General features: G+C 39.6%; 2 protein-coding genes across 4 annotated transcripts in view; both read left to right on the top strand.

Annotated features, from left to right (window-relative positions):
- The first annotated feature begins 13,436 nt into the window (after positions 1 to 13,436).
- Positions 13,437 to 22,085, top strand: part of LOC131439201 (uncharacterized) — a 600,687-nt gene continuing 592,038 nt past the window's right edge. The window contains exon 1 of the mRNA XM_058609943.1: positions 13,437 to 13,441. The gene's annotated coding sequence lies outside the window, so the exon portion shown is untranslated. The remainder of the gene's footprint in view (positions 13,442 to 22,085) is intronic.
- Positions 14,440 to 22,085, top strand: part of LOC131439199 (thyroid adenoma-associated protein homolog) — a 120,661-nt gene continuing 113,015 nt past the window's right edge. The window contains exons 1-7 of one of the 3 annotated variants that reach the window (XM_058609941.1): positions 14,440 to 14,558; positions 14,628 to 14,695; positions 14,743 to 14,855; positions 14,916 to 15,158; positions 15,215 to 17,063; positions 17,117 to 17,852; positions 17,919 to 18,130. In XM_058609941.1, coding sequence (XP_058465924.1) covers positions 14,516 to 14,558; positions 14,628 to 14,695; positions 14,743 to 14,855; positions 14,916 to 15,158; positions 15,215 to 17,063; positions 17,117 to 17,852; positions 17,919 to 18,130 — 3,264 coding nt within the window. In that variant the 5' untranslated portion in view covers positions 14,440 to 14,515. Of the gene's footprint in view, positions 14,559 to 14,627; positions 14,696 to 14,742; positions 14,856 to 14,915; positions 15,159 to 15,214; positions 17,064 to 17,116; positions 18,131 to 22,085 lie in introns of all 3 variants that reach the window. The other 2 variants (XM_058609940.1, XM_058609942.1) reach the window with 2 other exon arrangements.

Genomic DNA, 22,085 nt, shown 5'->3' with positions numbered 1-22,085 from the left:
TGCTACTTGTTGCTGGTCTGACGAGGTGCGTCTGCACCCTTCGCCGTCTGATTTTAGAAACAGTCCAGTGCAGTATATTATTTATAGGTTGCAATTGAACGTACGAAGCTTTTAGTGCAGGATAATTTCTTTCAGTTAATTTATTAACACTTTTCTGGAAGTTACGCAATATTTTATTATTCTGTAACATCACATCCCTACAATACCCTTTTCTCCTACTCCTCATTCAAAAATTGAATATAGTATCATATCCTTAAATCTATTTGGTTTTTGAATCGCTCTCTGTGGTCTCGTGTTTTCGTGTGTATCACTTAGATTCTCGTCCAGTATTATGGGGTATGTTTCCTCATTTCCTGATAGATTCATCTCTAGCTGTTTCGGCACTCTTTTAATATCCTGGACATTACGTGAGTATTGAACACCTCGATCACTTTGAACGACCACCTTAGCACCATCTCTAGCAATGACAGTAAACTTATCTGCTGAAAAAGTCGGATCTGATTTTCGTTTTTTCTGCTGTGCGATCAGCACTCTGTCGCCGATAGTGATATCAGAGAATTTTGCACCTCTTTGTGAATCGGCATATATCTTGCTTTTCAGTTTTGAAACTGCATCTCTTTCCCTGATATCCGTCCGATCCAATGGTTCTGTAGCATTTGAGTTCCAAAGGCTCGGGAACGTGCCTCTGAACTTCCATCCTACTAACATTTCGAATGGTGTTATACCCAGCCGGGACAGTGGCCTCACCTTATCATGCATATGCACGTATTTGTCAAGTGCCGTTCTCCAGTTTTCATTATCCAGTCTAGCCGCTGCCAGAGCGTCTTTAATTCCCTTGTTCTGTCTTTCAACTGCTCCATTCGATTGCGCGCTCAACGGAATAGATTTGTAAATCTTGACACCTCTGTCTTCCCATGATTTAACGAATGTGTCGCTTTGGAAAGGTGGGCCATTGTCAGATTGGATTGCCAAAGGATAACCCCAAACCTCGAAAATTCGCATTAGGGCTTGATTTGTGGCACAGGCATCCATACTTCTCATCTCGATAACATGTAGGTACCGGGAGTAAGTATCAACGACGACTAGAAACTCTCCATATCCTAAATCTTGGTCAGTGAAAAAGTCTATTTGTAATATCTCCCATGGTCCCCCTGGTAGTGTTCTGCTTATCAAAGGTAATGGTGGGTTTTTTCGAGATAGTCTCAAACATGTTTCGCAGAGCTTTACGTAGTTATCTATGTCTTTGCCTAGACCTGGCCACCAAAAATGATTTCTCAGAATACGTTTCATTGATGCAGCACCCATATGACCTTGGTGAGCAATTTGGAGAGCTCGTCTACGTAGTTTACTTGGTAAGACCACCCGATCCATCTTGAAAATTAATGCTCCTAAAGTTTGGAGATACTTTACTTGGCATTCGTAATGGTGATGATCAGTTTTCCAAACACCTGTTTTGAGTGATTGTCTGACGTCCTGTTGCTCCTCATTGCTCTCGGCATATGTCTCTATTTCGTGCCATGAGAAATTCAGTGCTCCTGCATCCAGTAAATACAAAAGGTGGCGATCATCTGACTCGTCGAATGGCTCTGATGACTCTGGGTTCTGGATTAATCTGAACAGTGCGTCTGCCAAATTTTGATTTCCGGGCACTCGTTCCACTTTGAAGTTGTATGGTTGTAATCTAAGAGCCCATGCCTCTGCGCGCGAAACTGCTCTTTTCCCAATGCGATGCATACCACCGAATATAAATTCGTTTGCTTCCGCATCTGATCTTATAGTGAATGGGATACTCATGAGGTAAACAGAAAACTTTTCTACGCCCTACACCATTGCGAGCGCTTCTTTTTGGGTCTGGGGATATTTCATCTCGGTAACTGAAAGTGCCTTAGGAGCGCACGCAATCACTCTAGGTTTCGAATTTAGATCAAACTGAACAAGAACTGCTCCCAGTCCAAAAGGAGAAGCGTCCACGAACAGCTCTGTTACATCTTCTCTTTTATAGTAACCCAATGTTTGTATTACTCTCCAGGCATTTTGCGTTAGATATTGAAATTCTCTATCGTGTTCTTGTGACCAATAGAAGCGATCTGCTTTTGCAAGTTCTCTAAAGTATCGTGTTCTATCGGCTCGTTGTGGTATAAATTTCTCTATGAAATTGATCAAGCCTAAAAAACTTTTGACTTCGGCCTGAGTTTCTGGTTTCCGGAAATTCTTGATAGCCTGAATTTTTGCATTTTCTATACTCCATCCTTCTTCCGACAACTTGAAGCCCAGAAATATTACTGATTGTTGACGGAATGCACATTTATCCATGTTGATGTTGACGTTGTGGTTTTGGAATCGCTTTAAAACTTCATTCAGGTTATCGTCATGCTCTTCTTCCGTTTTCCCCATAACAAGAACATCGTCCAAGTAGTTAACTACGCCTTTACAACCCGATAAAATAGTCGATTGCATAATTTCCTGAAAAATATCAGGGGCATTGCAGAGTCCGAAAGGCAATCGGCAGCATCTATATATGGCTTCACCAGAAAAAAAATTGGTGAGGTGGCGACAGCTCTCGTCTGAAACAACACGGAAGAATGCGCTTTTCAGGTCAATGGTGGAAAACCATTTTGCACCATGAAGATCTCTCAATATCTCTTCAAATGTCGGCATACTGAACGGAGTTCGATGGATGCATTTATTAGGGCCTCTGAGGTCAACAACAAGTCTTATATCGTCTCGTCCTTTAGGTACTACCAAGAGTGATGAACAGAATGAACGGTCCATATCTTCAGTTACATGTTCTATTATACCAGATGATAGCAAATCATTTAGCTTACGTTTTGTTAGATCCTTGTAAGCAACGGGGATGTGAGTAAATACGTTTCTGGCCGGAGGCATATCCTTGTCGTAGTACAAAACAACTGGTGGTACATTAAATTTGGGAAATTCATCTGTGGTTGACTTTCGAACGGTATTTACTGCTGCAAGTTCGCATGACCAATTAGTGCTTGTGTAAAAATTTCCGACTGGAATTTTCAAACCGACAACGAGAACACTGTACCTTGTTGCCGTATTAAACCCTAATAGGGCTCTGTTCTCATTTACAACGTAGAATTTTTCAATACATACAGGACGGTCATTAGCTATGTACAGTTCAGCCGAAAACGTAGCTATTATCTTAATATTAGTTTTCGTAGCGTAAGCTCTAAGTGACTTATCTGATGTATAACTCAAGTCAATTAGTTTCTTTCGTGACTGCTCCTTTTGAAGAAGTTTGTTGAAAATAGGTTCAGTTACTGTATTAACCTGTGCTCCGGAATCTATGAAGAATATAAAAAGCATTCCCGCCACACGTGCGACGACGAAAGCGTCCTCTTCATTTTGCGTCGCAAAAGCATCATTATTGATTTCCACTGAATCACTTGTTGATGCAGTCTGTACCTGAAATTTTTTTTTCTATTAGGAATTTATTTTATTTGAAACATATATTTGAGGAACTTCATCTTAGGTTAATTTCATTTTAGTTTTTCTTTTATTTTCATTTCTTTTAATCATTCATATCAATTGATTTAACCAAAAAAACTTTTCATTACGTTAATTATTTATTTATTTAGGAAATTACATTTCCAACATATAAAATTAATCGATTTCACTTACATCTACTGGAATAGTATCGTTTTCTTCTTTTTCTTTTATAGCTGCGATTTTACGAGGAGGAGACCCATCATCTGATTCGTTTTGACGTTTCCCTGTGTTTTGACGATTCCGGTCGACGCAGCATCGAGAGATCTTCTATTGCAGTTGTGGCAAACTTTGTCGATGCATGGACATTGAGCTGGTCCATGGTAAATGCTTGCACAACGCCAGCAAGAGTTTCTTGGCATTTCAAACCTACCACGATTAAATGTTCGTCTACCACGATTTCCATTGTTGACTCTACCCATAATATTTCGATTAAATTGCCCGTGTCCTTGTATATTGCTAGTGATTGCTGCAATCGAAACCGCCTCTTGCGGTTGGCGCATTTTTTTGAATTCTATTTCGTTGGACAATTCTGTTTCATAATCACGCACCATATCTATAAGGTCATTTAATGAACCTTGTTTGACCCAATTACGATGCGCCAAGGTACGCACGCGTTTATCGGTTGAACTTTTGATTAGTGTACGTGCTACTGCTTCCATCTCATCATCCTCTTTATCGTAACCGCACAGCTTTGCAGACGCCGCCACACGCCGAACAAATTGTATGTTAGTTTCTCCAGACTGTTGTATCGTGTTGAGAAGTTTGCTTCGTTGTGAAAGTATATAGGCTTTCGATCCGAAGTAACAATCAAGCCGAGCAAGTGCATTGCCAAACGGATGACTGCTTTCGTCAGGCATTTCCGCCGAAGAACTGGTTCCATGCAAAAGCTCCAACAGCTTAGGTCCCGCTTTGATTCTAAAAACATCAATTTTGGTTCTTTCATCAGTGGCTTGAATAAGATTCAGCGAAGCAACCAGAATATTTTTCCAATATTCGTAGCCTTTCTTATCGATGTCCACTTCTCCTTCTGATGACACACATTCTGGAATGCTCATTGTGCTGAGTGACATGTTGTTCACACTTGCTAGTAGTGTTTCGTTGACTGTTCCGGTTAAATCTTCATGTGGGGCACTTGAACAAGTAGCTTGATCCTTATTATGTACAGTCGTTTTGGATATATTGAGTAGAAGAGCGTCTTTCTCGTTTCGAATTTTATTGCGGGGTAGATTCAATTGCGGGGTAGATGATTTGTTTATAGACAGCCATCTGATTCTTCAGGCATAGTTTAGATGTTCTACAAATCAGCGGATACAGAGACCTAATGAGTATGCTGCATTTTTGAACGATTTTGTCAACATGTGACCTGAATATCAGATGTCTGTCGAAGGTGAGTCCTAGATAGATAACTTCGTCGGACCATTGAATGACCTCATCACCGAATCGTATTCTGCATTCGTCTGATGGAACAAGTTTTGGAGATCTTGAATGTGGAAACAAGATGACCTGAGTTTTTGCTGCATTGATCACAATTTTCCAGCTTGTAAAATATTCCGTTAAAGCGTCCAGACCTGTCTGTAGTTTATTTTTTAGAGCATTAATGACACGACCTTTGTAAAGAATGGCAGTATCATCAGCAAATTGTGACAGAACACCACCACCTGGAAGAGGTGGGATGTCTGATGTGAAAATGTTGTATAGAATGGGACCTAGAATACTTCCCTGTGGTACACCAGCAGGAATAGTAAATCTTTCTGAATGTGCATTATTCAGAGAAACCTGGAATGCTCTATCTGCAAGATAATTTTTGATAATTTTAATAAGATACATGGGAAAATTATACCGATGCAGTTTGAACACCAGTCCATCGTGCCACACATTATCGAATGCCTTTTCAATATCCAATATTGCCATGGAAGTCGTTTTGGACACTGATTTGTTTTGCTGGATAACGTTGTTAACCCTTGTGAGTTGGTGGATGGTGGATCTTCCTTTCCGGAACCCAAACTGTTCTTCCAGAAATATATCCTGTTCATCTGCAATAGCAAGAATTCGCCTTTGTATTGACTTTTCAAACAGCTTGGATAGGGCAGAGAGTAAGCTGATGGGCCGGTAGCTCTTGGAAAAGGAAGGATCTTTCCTCGGTTTCAAAACTGGGATAACTTTAGCTAACTTCCACATTGAAGGGAAGTAACCAAGCTCCCAGCACCTGTTAAAAAGTTTAGCTAAGAAGACAAATGAGCGAATACTCAAATGTTTCAGCTTAATGTTGAATATGTTGTCGAAACCGGGGGCCTTCATATTTTTGGATTTTTTCACAAAAGCCATCAGCTCATTCGCAGTGACTCTACTTTCCTCAGGAACCAAGCTGTCTGATTGGTCAACCTCAGCTACGCTATCAGCAACAGCTCTTTCATATGGACTAACAATGTTAAGTCCTAAATTGTGAGAACACACAAACTGCTGGCCTAGCGCATTTGCCTTCCCTACTGGTGTGATTAAAGGTGTTCCTTCAGCTGCGTCCTGGGGTGACATCAGAGGAGGAATAGGTTTCGGTTTTTTCTTAAGCACCTTCGTTAAGGACCAGAAGGGCTTTGAATGTGGGAGAATTTCTCGAAGCTTTTGCTGGAAGTTCCTGTTGCGAAGCTCAGATATCCTTTCCTGGATTATCCTAGTTAAATTGTTATAAGTAGTCTTCCTATCTAGGATACCAGTTCTTTGATACTGCCTCCGGTAGATATTCCGAAGTCGGATGAGTTTCTTGGTGACACTGTCGATTTGAAGAGAGGAACTCGGCATATGTTGTACTGGAACCGTCCTATCACGAGCGACTGTGATTGAATGCTGGAAGGAAGATAAGGCTGCATCGATTTCCATCGGGGAATCAAGTGGCAAATCGATATCAATAAGTTGGTAGGCGATATGTTGAAATTGGACCCAATCGGTGCGATAATAGTTCCTCCGAGGTTGAATAGGCACTGTTTCTGGTGAAGATCCCAACGTCAATATTACTGGAAAGTGATCCGAAGAGAGCTCGTAGAAGACAACCGGAGAGCTGTCTATGGCGATGATGCTGATGAATATATCCAAAATGGAATGAACTCCCGATCTGGAAAGTCGCGTTGGTTGATCCGGTGCGAAGATGTTGTATCGTCCAGCTTCGTAATCTTCGGCAAGTACGAATCCGTTTCGATTCTGTCTTCTGTTTCCCCACAGCTCATGCCGTGCGTTCAGGTCCCCAGCAATGATGAATTTGTTCTGTCGTCGAGTGAGCATAGCCAGATCTCGCTTCAATGATGCACACGTACCATCTCGAAGATTGGTTTGTTTGGGGCAGTACGCTGCAATGATGATGATGGGTCACATCGTCGTTGTAATCTCAATTCCGATGGCTTCTATGAGTTGCAATTTAAAGGCTGACAGAAGCCTGTGCTGAATGGATCGTTTAATGGCAATGGCAACTCCCCCTCCTCTGGTAGTTGTCCTGTCGAGCCTGTGAATCCTGTAATTGGAAATAAAAATAGAAATTTCAAGTTTAAGATGAGTTTCAGTTAAAATAGCAATATCGGCATTCTTCTCTTGAAGAAAGTCGGACAATTCAGCAGTTTTGCTCCTGAGTGAGCAAGCATTCCAATTTACTATAACCAACTCATTATATTGCATATTCGATGATGAATTTGCCTAAGGCGTTGATTTGATCTAACCGCGTTCTGCAGTTTCGTAGTTTTGTTGTCATTGTTTCAAAAATGACGATCAGTTGTTCAGCAGAAAATAAATCACCAGAGTCATCCTTTGCTTGTGGTTGATTATTGCCCCATCCAGGAGGGATTTTTGAGGAAGATTCTTTTTGTGATCCAGCGGCTGAATCTTTTGGATTGCTGCGAGGAAGTGGCGGCAAATTCGGAACATCCCTCTTCGGTGGGAGCCGCGGGAAATTAACTTCATCCTTCTGTGGAACATTCTTGCGCGTTGATTGTTTGCGGAACGCCTGTTGTCGAATTTTTGTGAACTCAGCACGTTTGGGACACGATTTGCTAGTAGATGGATGGTCGCCATCACAGTTCACACATTTTACAGCGATGTCATCTAGTAGGCAATCGTTGGTATTGTGTGGTTCGGCACATTTCCCGCACCGACTTTTCATGTGGCAATTCCTCGCTCCATTGCCGCAGTTCAAACAGTTCGTGCACTGTGTGACATCCCGATGTACCGGTTTATACTTTTGCCATTCGATGATTATGTGAAATAACGATTTAATCGTTTTCAGTTGACTCATGGTGATGGAGCCCTTCTCCAGATGAATCAGGTACAGTTGATCTCTTTTTGTCCGTATTATGTCGCTTCATTTTAAATACCATCAAAGGCTTTAGTCCAGCCTCCGACAGTGCCTGCTTTAGTTCGGCTTCCATCATGTCGGGTAGTCCTCGAAGTACAACCTTCATAGGTTTGTTGGCGGCAATATCGTGTGTGAAGTATTCCGCTTTTGTCTGCTTCAGATAGCATTCCACTCCTTTGTAGTGGTTCAAAGCCGGAACAGTTATTTTGTAGCCTTCAGTACATAAACGGATTGTTGCCTGTAGTCCTTTGCTGATCAGTGTGTTGAAATCCGAGCGTAGAGTTGGTGGGAAGCCCTTCAGGTAGAAAGGCGGCATTTTTTCCTTCTTCTGCAGGTCCTCTTCGACATCTACTGGCAGATCAGCATATTGGTTTTTACTCAGCAAACGGTCGTTTACCTGTACATCACTTGGCTTCAGACGCTTAGCATCCTTTGGATCCTTCTCGGATCTATGGCGGTTTTTACCCATAGCTTGGGTAGGTAGACAACTGCGAATAAAAAATAAAACAAAATTGAAATTAGTCGTAGTAGGTTATTCGTCTATCCACATCGAGTGTTAGATGACGAATGATTGAGCCAGTGAACGCTGGAACTGCTTCCTTTATACTAGCGTGCCGCCAGAGAGAGGAAAAGAGAGAGACTGCTGCTTGCTGCTGGTCTGTTCAGGTGCGTCTGCACGCTTCGCGCTCCGAATATCGAATGAGCCAGTGAACGCTGGAACTGCTTCCTTTATACTAGCGTGCCGCCAGAGAGAGGAAGAGAGAGAGACCGACGACACGACCAGGCACTTCGAAGAAAAACGAGTGGCAGGTCGTGTCGTCGGAGAGACTGCTACTTGTTGCTGGTCTGACGAGGCGCGTCTGCACCCTTCGCCGTCTGATTTTAGAAACAGTCCAGTGCAGTATATTATTTATAGGTTGCAATTGAACGTACGAAGCTTTGAGTGCTGGATAATTTCTTTCAATTAATTTATTAATACTTTTCTGGAAGTTACGCAATGTTTTATTATTCTGTAACATCACATCCTTACATTAGTGAATACAGATTAATACAGATTTTTTATACAAAGAATACAGATTTTCTATGAAAATATCTGGCATCTCTGGTAAGTAAGCTGTCAGAAACAGAGATGCCAGATCTGCAGATTTGTCTTTTTCGTTGTGCAGACTTTTGCAAACTTTAGAAAATCTAGTTTTTCGCAGATTTCCGTCAAAATGTACAGACTTTTGAAATTGCCGCGACTTTTTGTTTTACTCGCCAAGTCAGTTTAGCGTATCATAATTTATGCAGAAATAAAGACATACTTGCTAATTGCAGATTTTTTTTTCGGATATACAGACTTTCGCAACCCTGTCTGAAGATATATGAAAATTTTACCTGGCATCTGGTCCCACGACGTAAAATACACTGGTGGCGTAATAAGACAGTTTTGGTTGTTTGGTAATTTTCTCACGAAATTAAGTATGGCGCGCCGGGATTCAAGCATGTAAACATAAACAAACGACTAGTTCAGATCGGGATTTCACTTTTAAGTTACTCCAGTTGTCGCGCAGCCTTGCGAATCTTTGGCACTTATTGAAAATCTGGACATGTTTTCTTCAAGGGCTTGCAAGGTAACGTCGAAATATAGAAAATTTTACACACATCCGATTCTGTTCATTTCGTTGGAGGAAGGATTTGGCGGATCGCACTGTGGTATCTATTCGCGACTTAGAAGGAACGGTGCTGCTACCTATGAAAGTTTAATCTGTGTGTGAAGTGGATGTAAACACAAGAAGACTTTTTTTCGCTAAAATAAAATTAATTAATTCTCTGGTTTTTTATGTGATGTTGTGCGTGTTGAGGTGGTAAAAATTGAAACGCCTTGTGCTTTACCTTTTTTACTTGATTTGTGGTGTGTCGTAACAGGAATTCTGATAATAAGAAGCAAAATAAAACTTCTCTCCCGGCGCTAGCAATCCGCATAGGTAAGGGAATATTTAATTTTTTATGATAAAACAATTTTTCTTAGAAATTTCATTATGAAATACCAATTCATTATAAAACAAAACAATGTAATCGAGATTTTTTTGCAATTGTTCTTCTCTAAATTCTGCAGATCATGGATCTGAAAAGTTGTTCGGATGGGGTCGCAAATAGATTTCCTGATTTTGTTGATGAGAACAACAATACAAAAAAGTCGATGAGCCGAACGATGTGTTATGTTCCAGATTGCAAAAATAGATATCGACCAGATATATCGTTCCATTCCTTCCCTAAAAAGTCAGACAAAAAACGATACATGACATGGTTGCAACGACTCAGAATCAAAATCGAGCCAACGAAAACTGCTCGTGTGTGTAGTTCACATTTCTCTGCAGTAAATTTCTTTCCCCCAAGTAAGTATTAAATACGTTTAAGCTCAAATTCAGACAAATGCAACTTGGTTTCTGTTCTCAGGCATGAACCGTACCACACAGAGATTAATTCTCAGGCCTTCTGCAATCCCCGACACAAATTTGCCTTGTGTTCCTACTACGGAACTAAAACAAAAACTGATTGATTGTCGCTCAATCCGTGCCTCAAATCGGCAGAATCCTGAAAAACGAAAAAAGGCAAGAACTATGTCACCTGAAGTAAATTCTGGCAAAGAATTCAATGAAGTAGCACGCGTCATGGTTGAAAAGCACATTCAAGTTGATAGCATTGATTTGAAAAACCTTCATCTGAAACGAACTCTTGCGATTTCCTTTGAGAACGATGACGAATTGCTAGCTTGGACGGGGCTGAAATCGCGTATCATGTTGGATTCCATTGTCAAAGCTATTATGCTTTTGAAACAATACCGCGACAAACCTCATTCATCAGTTAGCTTAGAAGAAGAAGTACTGATTGTTTTTATCAAACTAAAAACTAATCTAACATTTCGGTGTATATCGGGTATATTTCGTTTGCACTCTCAAACGATTTCGTCTTGTTTCCACAGAACTTTACCATACCTGAGTGCTGCTCTCAAACCGCTTATATACTGGCCTTCTGAGAAGCAAATTGCTAACAATACACCCTATTACTTTAGGCCTGATTTTGAAGACGTTGTTGCTGTGCTGGACTGCACTGAAATTTCAATAATGAAACCCAAGTGTTTGCATTGCAGAATAAATACATATTCGCACTATAAATCGCGTGAGACGGCAAAATATTTGGTGGGTGTGTCACCTGGTGGAAGCATAATTTATATTAGTGCAGGATATGGAGGTAAAACATCTGACAAACAAATTGTTTTAGAGGAGAAGGTTTTAGATCGGTTCAAGCCAGGTCAAGCAGTGATGACGGACAAGGGTTTCATGATTGGAAAAGAGGGCGAACAAAAAGGCATTAAACTTGTCAGACCCCCATTTTTACATGCCCCAGCGAAGCAGTTAAGCAGAATGGATGCAACTCTTAACATCTCCATTGCAGCAGCACGGGTACACGTTGAACGCGCTATTCAGCGAATAAGAATATTTTCGTTTTTTAATTCTAAGGTAGACTCAAGATTTGTTCCTGTATTAGATGAACTCATGATTATTGCTTGTGCAATTGTTAATTTATCGAATCCGATATTGTCAAATAAAAGATTTTAGTTCGTTTTGTTTTAATAATTCGTTTTAATTCTTCAGTGTGCAAAGGTTTTTCAAATAAACATTAAAGTACACCTCTTTCAAGCTATTTATCATATTTACAACAAATTCTTCATCATAATTAATATTAATGATGTAACACTGTTCGTCAAATTCAGAATAAATAACAAAATCTGCTGAAGTGCATTCAAGAATGAACATATTTAGTTGTACCTGGACTGGTGATTTTTACGAAGTATCGAGGTGTTTTTAATTATATACGGCAAATTTTCAATTGTATCACGAATTCCTAAGGTTTTTCCTACAAATGGACATTTTATCTCAATTATTTTCCGTTCCTCAACAACCAAACCATCTGGAGAACATCCAATCCAAGGCATACGCGGTGGTATGACTAATCCACACCGTGAAACTTTTTTCCCCGTGGATTTCTCGTATGCAAGCATTGCTTTTGCTTCACATTTGTACCGTGATCAATCGCAGGTGAGTTGAATTCTTTAGGAATAATAAGTTTTGTCAGTTTTCGTTTCCAGTCTTTCCCTTTACAAGTTTGTGATACATAGTACGTGAATAGTTGATAAGCGTTCGAGGCAGTGATCCGGAGACTTCGTTCTTCAATCCATTCTTTTGAATTTTGATGAAGAGTTCGTAGGCAAATTCCGATGCTCTCACGGGAAGATACACAAACTTTCAGTTCGTAAAATGTACACAAGTCAGCTTCTAGAGGTCCGATCAAATATTTATATTCTATGTATCGACTGGTTTCAAAAAGTTGACTCAGATATGCTTTCAGTGTTGCTGAACTAATATCCTCATCATATGATACCAAAGAACATAATAAGTCCGTAGATTGTCTATGGTTATTTACCCCCATCAACAGTAGCTCTTCAGATATATCGGGTTTTTTACTTAATATTTTGGGCACTTTTGTATTTGTTGGTCTACCGTGTATCTCGTAGGAGAGAGAACATTCGGGAAAAGCTGAAAAATACAAAATCAAGTCAAAACTCAACAAACATTATTAGAAACATTAAAATACCTTCCACAAAGTGATTCAAAATCTGGGAATTTTCTGACTCATCAGTTTCAATACTGCGGAAATTGCTGTTCAAGCGGAATTTTTTTTCAGGGGTTTCTTCAAAGTTAGATTCGTTTAGAGCAATATTAGTTAGTGCTGTATCACCTAACCATTGGTTACTGAAACACAGATCCTTTAATTTTGTTGCCTTGTATATATCTGAGGCAGTTTTTGCAGCGATTTTGCCCCACTTCTGTTTCAAATCTGTTACAGTGAGCAAAGGTATAACTGGATTTCTATAAGAAGAAAAAAGTTTGTGATTGATCATTTCACACGGATATTCAGTAAACAAACCTTAATAAATGATTCAGAACTGCCATCACATGTTTGCATTTTCCATTACCGGCTTTGCAAGTGCATAAAAATGACCAAGTAGAGAACTCTCTGCCGGTGCGAATTTTTATTGTATGCGGCTCGGCACTTGGAGAGGATGACTGCAGACAAGTGGAAAATATGCCAAATCCATCATTGTGGACCTCATCTATTCCAACTATCAGAAGGTGCCCAGCCTTGAATACTCTTTCACCTTCGACTATCAAGCGGCTTCCTCCAGCAGCGTAGCGGAAAACATCCGACAAGTTCACACATACACTAAACGTATCACTTTTTGACGGCTCCTAATGATGAATCGAAAAATGAATTATTTTCACATTTAAAGGAAACACTTATATGAAAAAATTACACCACGAGTAGAAAACATGTTATTCTAAAACAATCTCAATAATTTTGAAACATAGTGATAGATTTTCATTCATAAATGCTGTTCTGAAATTGTGTTTACTTTTCTTCAGATACCGATCACTGTTTTTAAGACGGGAAAATAGGCATCGCCCATAGCGATTATTTTATATTATTTAACATAATTAGTATTTTCGAAAATTTTAAAAAACACCAGGACTAACCATTTCAAACAGCAAAGCGAAAATCGATAAAAACGGCACGTTTAAAATTTAGCACTTTTTTACTTCTGCTTGTTTACTTCCACTTCACACACATAAGCTGTCAAACTCAACTTCGTAGTCGCGAATTACAGTCATTATGGATAATGGAGTGATTGTGCTGTGGGTGGCATTTCAAATGCAGGTGATGAAAACGATTGAAACATCCCGGAACAAAACACCGCATTTCACTGTCAATATTTTCGCAAACAGAATCAACTCTAAATATTTTCATAAAAGCAACTCCCGAAACGTCATTTGTTTATGTTTTTCTTCTTCACGTCTCTCTGTTATTCCAAAATAAAATGACAACCGCACTAACACATAGAAAAACGTGATCACCAGGTATTTTACATCGTGATCTGGTCCTGGTCAGAAAAGTCAATATTCGTAAACACTGCTTCGGTGTGCGTAACCAGAGTTGCCAGGTTATTTTTTCAAAAATCTGTCAAAACATCTGGATTTGTCTGGGTCTACTATATACAAAGAAATTTTTGCCGGGTTTCATTTTCAGTTAGCAAAAAATAAAAAAAGGTCTCCCCACCTAAGGCGGAAACCGTAAAGATCTAGGCAAATCTTACAAAATCTAGGAAAATTTTTGACATCTGGGAAAATTTGGAAAATCTGGCAAAATCTGGCAAAAGGTTAGCTTGAGTGTCTGGCGAAGTCTGCCAGATCTGCAGATTTGGGGAATAGTGCTGAAGACACTTTTTGTTGTGCAGACTTTTAAAGACTTTTGAAATTCTCGCAGAATTTTGCAGACTTTTGAAATTCTCGCAGACTTTCGTCTATATTTACAGACTTTTGAAATTTCCGTGACCTTTTTTTTTGTTCGCGAAGTCAGTTTTGCATGTCATACTTTATAGAGAAATCCAGCAAGACATACTTGCTGACTGCAGATTTCTTTTCAGATTTACAGACCCTGTCTGCAGATATTTGAAATTTTTTCCTGGCATCTCTGTTTGCCAGACAAATCTGGCAAGCTGACAACGCTGTGCGTAACAGAGACGTTAAATTGCCCAATGAAAGCGTGAAAGAATATTCTGCATTAAAAATGGATTTATTGAAAGTGCCTTTATCATGTACTTGCCAATCTGGTTAGTGAATTGTTTTTGTTGCTTTCTTAGAACAGACTGCCTACAAATTAATTATTTGTTTATTCACAGAGAACACATTTATTTCTTCTCTTGCAAAAGCCGCATCTGTTGAAGAACAGATAAGGATACTTAAAGAGGTAAGCCTCATTAAATTTTAAGCATTCAACTAATAATTTTTTTCTAGTACTCCGTTTTCATAACAGGCCTGGAAAATTCATTACTTTCAAACATCCAAATTCTGGCAGATTTATTCATTGAAGCCCCATTGAAACATATAATTAGGAACACTATCATAAAGTAACAATATATTTGGAAATAGTAATTGAAGACAGATAATGAGAATTTATCTCGATATAGGTTTCTATGTCAATTTACAGGTAGAGATATGTTAACAATGGCATTATCTAACACAATAAAGAACAAGCTCCAGTATTATGATGGACCACACAAACAGTCTCTAGCAAGCCGTAATGCCACAATCATTAGCATAGGAAGCTGCTTTGACAATTTCAAAGTTGGTGTAGATGCTATACGTAACTGTCTAAATGAAATTCTATTGTTCTGCAATAGATCCTTGGTATTATATTCAGAGCAACTAAGGTAATTTTAAAATTTTAGATTGAATTATCGAAAATTTCACATGTTATTTTTTGCAGTCTGAACGTTTCTCCTTCTGATAAAACTGAAATTAGCTTGTTTATTCATTCATCGATACGCGTGGTAATATCATGTTTCAATCATTTTACGGGTATGTTGAGGAATACATACGAAGGTAAAAAAAATGTCGAAAAGGTTATTCTTATATGCTGGGATTTGTTAGACAATCCAGAGATTCCCATGGATACGAAAATTAATTGCGGTATATTGATAACAATGAACGCGAACTTAGAAGGTCGCTACATACGGCTCACCGAGCGTATTTTCTTGGAAGAGAATTCTACTAAGAAGCTTTGTCTACTGAATGGAGTGATATGTACTATAGAAATAGATTATTTCAATGATCCTGATTACAAAGGTTTCAGTATATGTTCAAATATCGCAAATGTATTGAAAGAAATTTCGGAAGAAAATCCTATAGAACCGAGCATCATGCTTGGTGTAACAAGAAGTTTTTCACAAATGACGAAAAGGCTATTGTCTATTAAAATTGAGAAATACCTGAAGCAAGACCACAGAGAACTTATCGAAATACTTGCTGTGAATTTAGGCTATGCACTATCACACCTAGATCATTATATGGACAGTGTGCGGCATCTATGCAAGGAACTTTTAAAACATACGATTCAGTTAGGAATCAAAGTTGATGAACAGTTGAACCAGATCATTTACGACTATATTAAAAACGTCGATATCAATATCAATACCAAATGTATTTTAATCAGTGCCATTTGTTCTATAGTCAAAGCAAAAGCTGTGCTTCAGGCTATTCCGAATGTTACGGAATTCCTACTCAAGTCGCTAATTGTCGATGACCACGAAAACGTAAATTTACATGTAAAAAATTGCTATGAATCTCTTATGATGTCCTACGATTATGACGCTAATAATCGAGAGTGGTTCAATAAATGGATTCATCCTATACTTGTTGAAATAAATGAAAACGATACGAAATTTGAGGTTAAACAAAACTTGTTCGATTTGATTCGAAAAGCAATAAAGTCACATCCGGAGATAGCAATTTGTATGATCGATAGTGAAACCAATGTAAATTTTGGTCTAGTCTTAACATCACTGGGAATAGCCAAAAAAAGCGGCCTGTTTGACAAAATAGAGTCTAATTCAATGAAATGGAAAAACTTACTTCCATACAGAAAAATTAAACTAGCTATGATATCAGCGGATGACTCAACAAGAATGTCAGCATTATATTTACTTACTGAGTGCCACAAAAGTACAGAGTTGTTCACTAAAGAGGACCTCGAATGTATTTTGTTCTTCCTAGAAAACAATATAAACGTACATGTTTCGTCATTAAGACAAAAAATTGCATGCTGTATGAAAAACACTTTAAACCGGTTGAAATCTGGTTTTCTAAGCATTATAAAAAAGTCGGACACGGACGGAAAAAGTCATTACTATTACCATTTCGTAAAAAAATTACATCAGTTTTGTATAGATAATTTATTCGTTGGTGCCAATTATAGTCGAAGAACTATATCATTCCAAATATTGCTTCAGTTATTACAAATTGCGAGTTACATATTTTATAACGACGAAAATTCGAATATTTGGAACGAAGAACAAATTATTGCGTTACTAGGTGCTTTGAATGACAGCTACGAAGGAAATAAAAGTCACTGCATAAGCATACTTTTTTACTGTCCTAAGATCTATTTCGAAAAATGTGGCCTAATGATAAATTATGATACTGTTCGCATACTCATGACTAGCATTAAACCAAACGACTCTTTAACTGCAGCTTACTGTTTAGAATACTTGTGTTTCATTAATACATACATTGAAGTTCCCACAGCTTGTGAAGAGTTTTCCTTGATCCAAACAAAGGTAAAGTTAAACTTTCCACTCGTATGTATCTCAACCAGCTAATTTATTTTCAGGCATATAAAATTTTGAAATGGTGCGAGAAAATACTTTTGCATGGTTTGCATATAGCTAATTCATCTTTATACAAAGCAGCTCGCGAAAATCCTATGTTTGGTTCCTTAGCTTGCATACATCATTTGTTAAATAAACTCGACCTGAAAGAAATCGCGAATTGCGTTCATTGGATAAAATTTATTTCAGATCTAGTTTATACCTGTTGTGAGTTGATACGTGTTGTCTCTGTAGTAGTTAACAACTCTTCACCTGAAGGACATTTGACTAATGAATTTAAGGCAATTGATATGCACATAATAGATGAAGACGTTGAAATGCAATCCGATGATGATGATGCAGAGGAAATAAGTTCGAGTACAAGAACTACCCCACAAATGTTATTATTATGCTCTTGGCGTACAGTGAAGGAAGTATCACTCATTCTTGGAAACATTGTATTTAAAACAACTATAGTTAGAAGTCAAACTGAAGTCGACAATGCCAATCAAAGTGATTCCATTGGTTTATTAAACTGTGATCAAATTATGCAAATCGGTTCTTTATTCACACAACTACTATCAGAAACGAAACATCGAGGTGCTTTTGAACAAGCATATGTGGGGTTTTCTAAATTATGTATTCGGTTATGGAACTCGCAACATGTTGAACAGCACCAAATGCCAATGAAATGGTTACAAGAGATGATATTCTTAATTAATAGTGACAGTAATACTGACAACGCCAAAATCAAGCTGGGTAAGATATGTCCTACTCGAAGAAGTGCAGGTATTCCCTACATGATGCAAGCTATTCTTACATCAGAGCTTCAAGTGAATTCATCAAAAGGGCTTCAATTTTGTATGAAAAAACTTATTGAACTGAGTAGAAGAGGATCTACAGCCGAAACTCGAACGCACTCTCTAAATATTTTACGAGCATTATTTCGTTCAACTGAATTGGGGGACACTATTGGTGAATTCGTTTCAGATGGAATCGAGTGCGCCATTAACGGCTATGATGCTGAATCGTGGTCGGTAAGTGCAATCCTTTTTATATTTTTATGTAATATTGAACTCCGATAGCCGAAACAAGACCTGTAAACTTGTAGAACTTTACTAAGGTTCATAGAGTTGTACTTACTCTTACTCTTTCAGTCGTAGACCACGCGGGTCTCTGCTGTATACAGGAGGCGGTTCAACTCGGTTCATGGCTGTTCGCCTCGGTAGCTGGAAGGGTCCGCAGGTCGTCCTCAATTTGATCGATCCATCTTGCCCGCTGCGCGCCTCTTCTTCTTATACCGGTCGGATCATTATCGAGAATCATTTTAACCGGGTTGTTCTCCGACATTCTAACATGCCCGGCCCACCGTAACCGCCCGACCTTGGCCGTTTGGACGACGGTTGGTCCCCCCAGCAACTGGTGCAGTTCATGGTTCTTTCGTACCGTCTTCCATCCGCACTCCGCTGAAGATGGTTCGCAACACCTTCCGTTCAAAAACACCTAGTGCGCGTTGATCTTCCGCAAGCATTGTCCAGGACTCGTGCCCGTAGAGGATAACCGGTCTAATCAGCGTTTTGTACATAGTTAACTTCGTACGACGGCGAATTTTGCTCGATCGAAGTGTCCTGCGCAGTCCACGATTTCCTGACAATATGCGTCTCTGAATTTCTCTGCTGGTGTCATTATCGGCAGTCACCAGTGAGCCCAAGTACACGAACTCGTCGACCATTTCAATTTCATCACCACCAATTAGAACTCGTAATGGGTGGCTGACGTTATCTTCTCTCGAGCTCCTGCCTTTCATGTACTTTGTCTTTGACACATTGATGTCTAGTCCGATCCGCTTGGCCTCAGCTTTTAGTCCGATGTACGTATCTTCCATCTTCTCAAAGTTGCGTGCTATAATATCAATATCATCAGCGAAACCAAGTAGCTGGACGGAAGACACGAAAGGCCATCACCTTGCCGTAGCCCTCTGCGAATTTCGAAGGGACTCGAGTTTATCCCCGATACTCGAACAACGCACATCACTCGATCCATCGTAACCTTGACCAATCGTATCAGTTTGTCCGGGAATCCGTAGTCGTGCATGATTTTCCATAGCTGTTCTCGATCGATTGTGTCGTAGGCTGATTTGAAATCGATGAATAAGTGATGTGTGGGCACATTGTATTAGCGACACTTTTGCAACACCTGGCGGATGGCGAACACTTGATCCGTGGTAGCGCGTTCGCCCATAAATCCTGCCTGATATTGTCCCACGAATTCGTTTGCAATCGGTGAAAGTCGGCGGCATAAGATTTGGGAGAGTACCTTGTAGGCGGCGTTCAGCAGAGTTATCGCGCGATAATTGCAGCAACCCAGCTTATCGCCCTTTTTGTAGATGGGACACACGATTCCTTCCATCCATTCCTCCGGTAAAATCTCGTCCTCCCATATCTTGGTAACGACCCAGTGCAGTGCTTTCACTAGTGCATCGTTCCCCAGTTCGTTACCGCGCCGCCACTTTCGTATTCCGCCACATCGCCATTGAGGTGCTCGTCGAAATACTGCCGCCCCCGTCGTTCGTGAGAAGATCCCCGTTGGTGTCCTTGCACATATCGGCATGTGGCACATGGCCTCTGCGCAAACGGTTCACCTTCTCGTAGAACTTCCTTGTGTCATTAGCACGGAACAGCTGTTCCATCGCTTCGCGATCTCGGTCTTCCTGTTGGCGCTTTTTTCTACGGAATACCGAGTTTAGTCTGTTCCGCGCCTGTCTGTATCGTTCCTCGTTTGCTCTCGTCCGGTGTTGCAGCTTGCTCGCCCAAGCTGCATTCTTCTCGGACACTAACTGTTCACATTCGTCGTCGAATCAGTCGTTCCTTACGTTCGGAGCCGCCGTACCTAGCGTTGCTGATGCAGTGCTACCTATGGCAGAACGAATGTCTCTCCAGCCATCTTCAAGAGTAGCTGCACCAAGCTGCTCTTCCGTTGGTAGTGCCACTGCCAACTGCTGCGCGTAATCTTGGGCTACACCAGCATCCCGGAGCCGCGCGATGTTAAACCGCGACGTTCGGTTTCGACGTTGGGTAGCCACCGTCGAAAGTTTTGAGCGCATGCATACAGCAACCAAGTAGTGGTCCGAATCTATATTCGCACGAATATAAAAAAACCCACTGACAATCTCTTAGAAAATTAGTTTAGATTATTCTGTGAATATTTCAGACTGGTTCATTGACATTAGCGGTCGGGAAAGTCTTTTTTCTGAAGGAAGAATTGCATAGCTGAAAACTTGTTCATTGAATATCTCGCCATCAGGCTGCCAAACAAGCGGTAGCTTTATTGGATTTTATGTTATGCAGTCAAACTTGAAAATATCAAAACTTTCTTGGCAACCCAGCCACATCGAGAGTCATTTTGCACATTTGCGAGAGAGCATGGAGAAAAATGTAATACGCACAGCGTGCCACGTGGTTTTAGGCGACCTACTGGCCTCAGCCCTTAAGGCCATCGTCCAAGTACCATAAGCGCGGGTGGCTTGAGATATTTTTTAATGAGAAATGTTATTGCGTTGCAACTAAAATTGCGTAAAACAGACTTTTAATATTACATTATATCGTTATATTTAATATTACATTATATCGTGGTGGGTTCATTATAGATAGATCTTCTTGGCTTTTCCAGTTACTACCCATATCCAAGATAAAAACAAACATAGAAAACACTTAACTCTTCCAGTTTTCTGTTACCTGTTTTTACCTTTCATTTTGTGGTTTACCTACTTACGTTTCTACTAGAGATGGTCGGGTATAGAAATTCTTATACCCGAACCCGACCCGTACCCGAGTGATCAGCAAAAAAAATTACCCGTACCCGACCCGTACCCGATTAAAAATTTAAAAAATTATCCGTACCCGACCCGTACCCGATCAATAATAAAAAAAATTACCCGTACCCGACCCGTACCCGATAAAAAATAAAAAACATTACCCGTACCCGACCCGTACCCGTTTAAAAATTACCTGTACCCGTACCCGACCCAAATGAGTAGTAAAAAGTTTACCAAAATTCAGGATGGAAAAAATAGTGTTTTAGATAGCGAGCTAGATAGAGCGTATCAGGCTCTAGTTTGAAATTAAAATACATTAAAATGCTTGTTTACATTTAAATATATAAATACACTGTGAAGCATGAATAGATTTCCAATGTCTTTGGTACTTTATACTAATTTACAAATGTCAACAAAAGGGAGTAATATCTACTCAAATTTTTCGAGAAGCATATTTATCCAAAATGCCGTGCGACTTTTGATCCAATTCTTTAGAACCACAAGTAAGCGTGCTCATTATCTTGACACACAAATAAAAATTCACATTAGAATCACTTGAAAAATCACGAAAATCCCCTAAAATTAATAGAGTATCATCGGTTCGTTTACGTGAATTGACCAAACATCAAATAATTCACGTGTATTCCCGATGTGAAAAATTCAATTTTGAAAATGGTGAACTGTGAGTCCTTCAAGTGTAAGTAGTTTGAACATTTGTGAGAAATTTTTTTTTGGTTACATTTTTTTTACTACAAATCAAAATGAATTATCATTTTGATTTAAATTAATCTGTCAAATATGCCCGTTTTGTAAGCCTCACAAACCCACACCAACGATGTTAACGGGAGCTGGTGGTTTTTACAGCCATTGAACTTCTGTTCCACCTCCCTTGGAACCCTCAACGAGTGAACACGGTGAAAATTTGAGCATTTCGCGTGAAAAGATTTTCACCCGTACTTTTGCGACTGTCACGGATCGAGATTTTCAGTGAAAAGAAACATAAATTAACTCGACGTCAACATTTCAAAAGGGCCTAAAAACAATTGACAGATTTTCTTTGTTTACTTTCTCTTTCGACTATATCTGCGTTATTATACAAACGTTCGTTACATATTTGGTAATGTTGGAAACATGGAGATATTATCTTTCATTCTACACGAATACTTTGTAGGTACACG

Source organism: Malaya genurostris, chromosome 3, assembly GCF_030247185.1.
Source record: "Malaya genurostris strain Urasoe2022 chromosome 3, Malgen_1.1, whole genome shotgun sequence".
Classification (NCBI taxonomy): domain Eukaryota; kingdom Metazoa; phylum Arthropoda; class Insecta; order Diptera; family Culicidae; genus Malaya; species Malaya genurostris.
The sequence above is the reverse complement of the archived record's forward strand: the minus strand, read 5'-3'. Positions and strand labels throughout refer to the sequence as shown.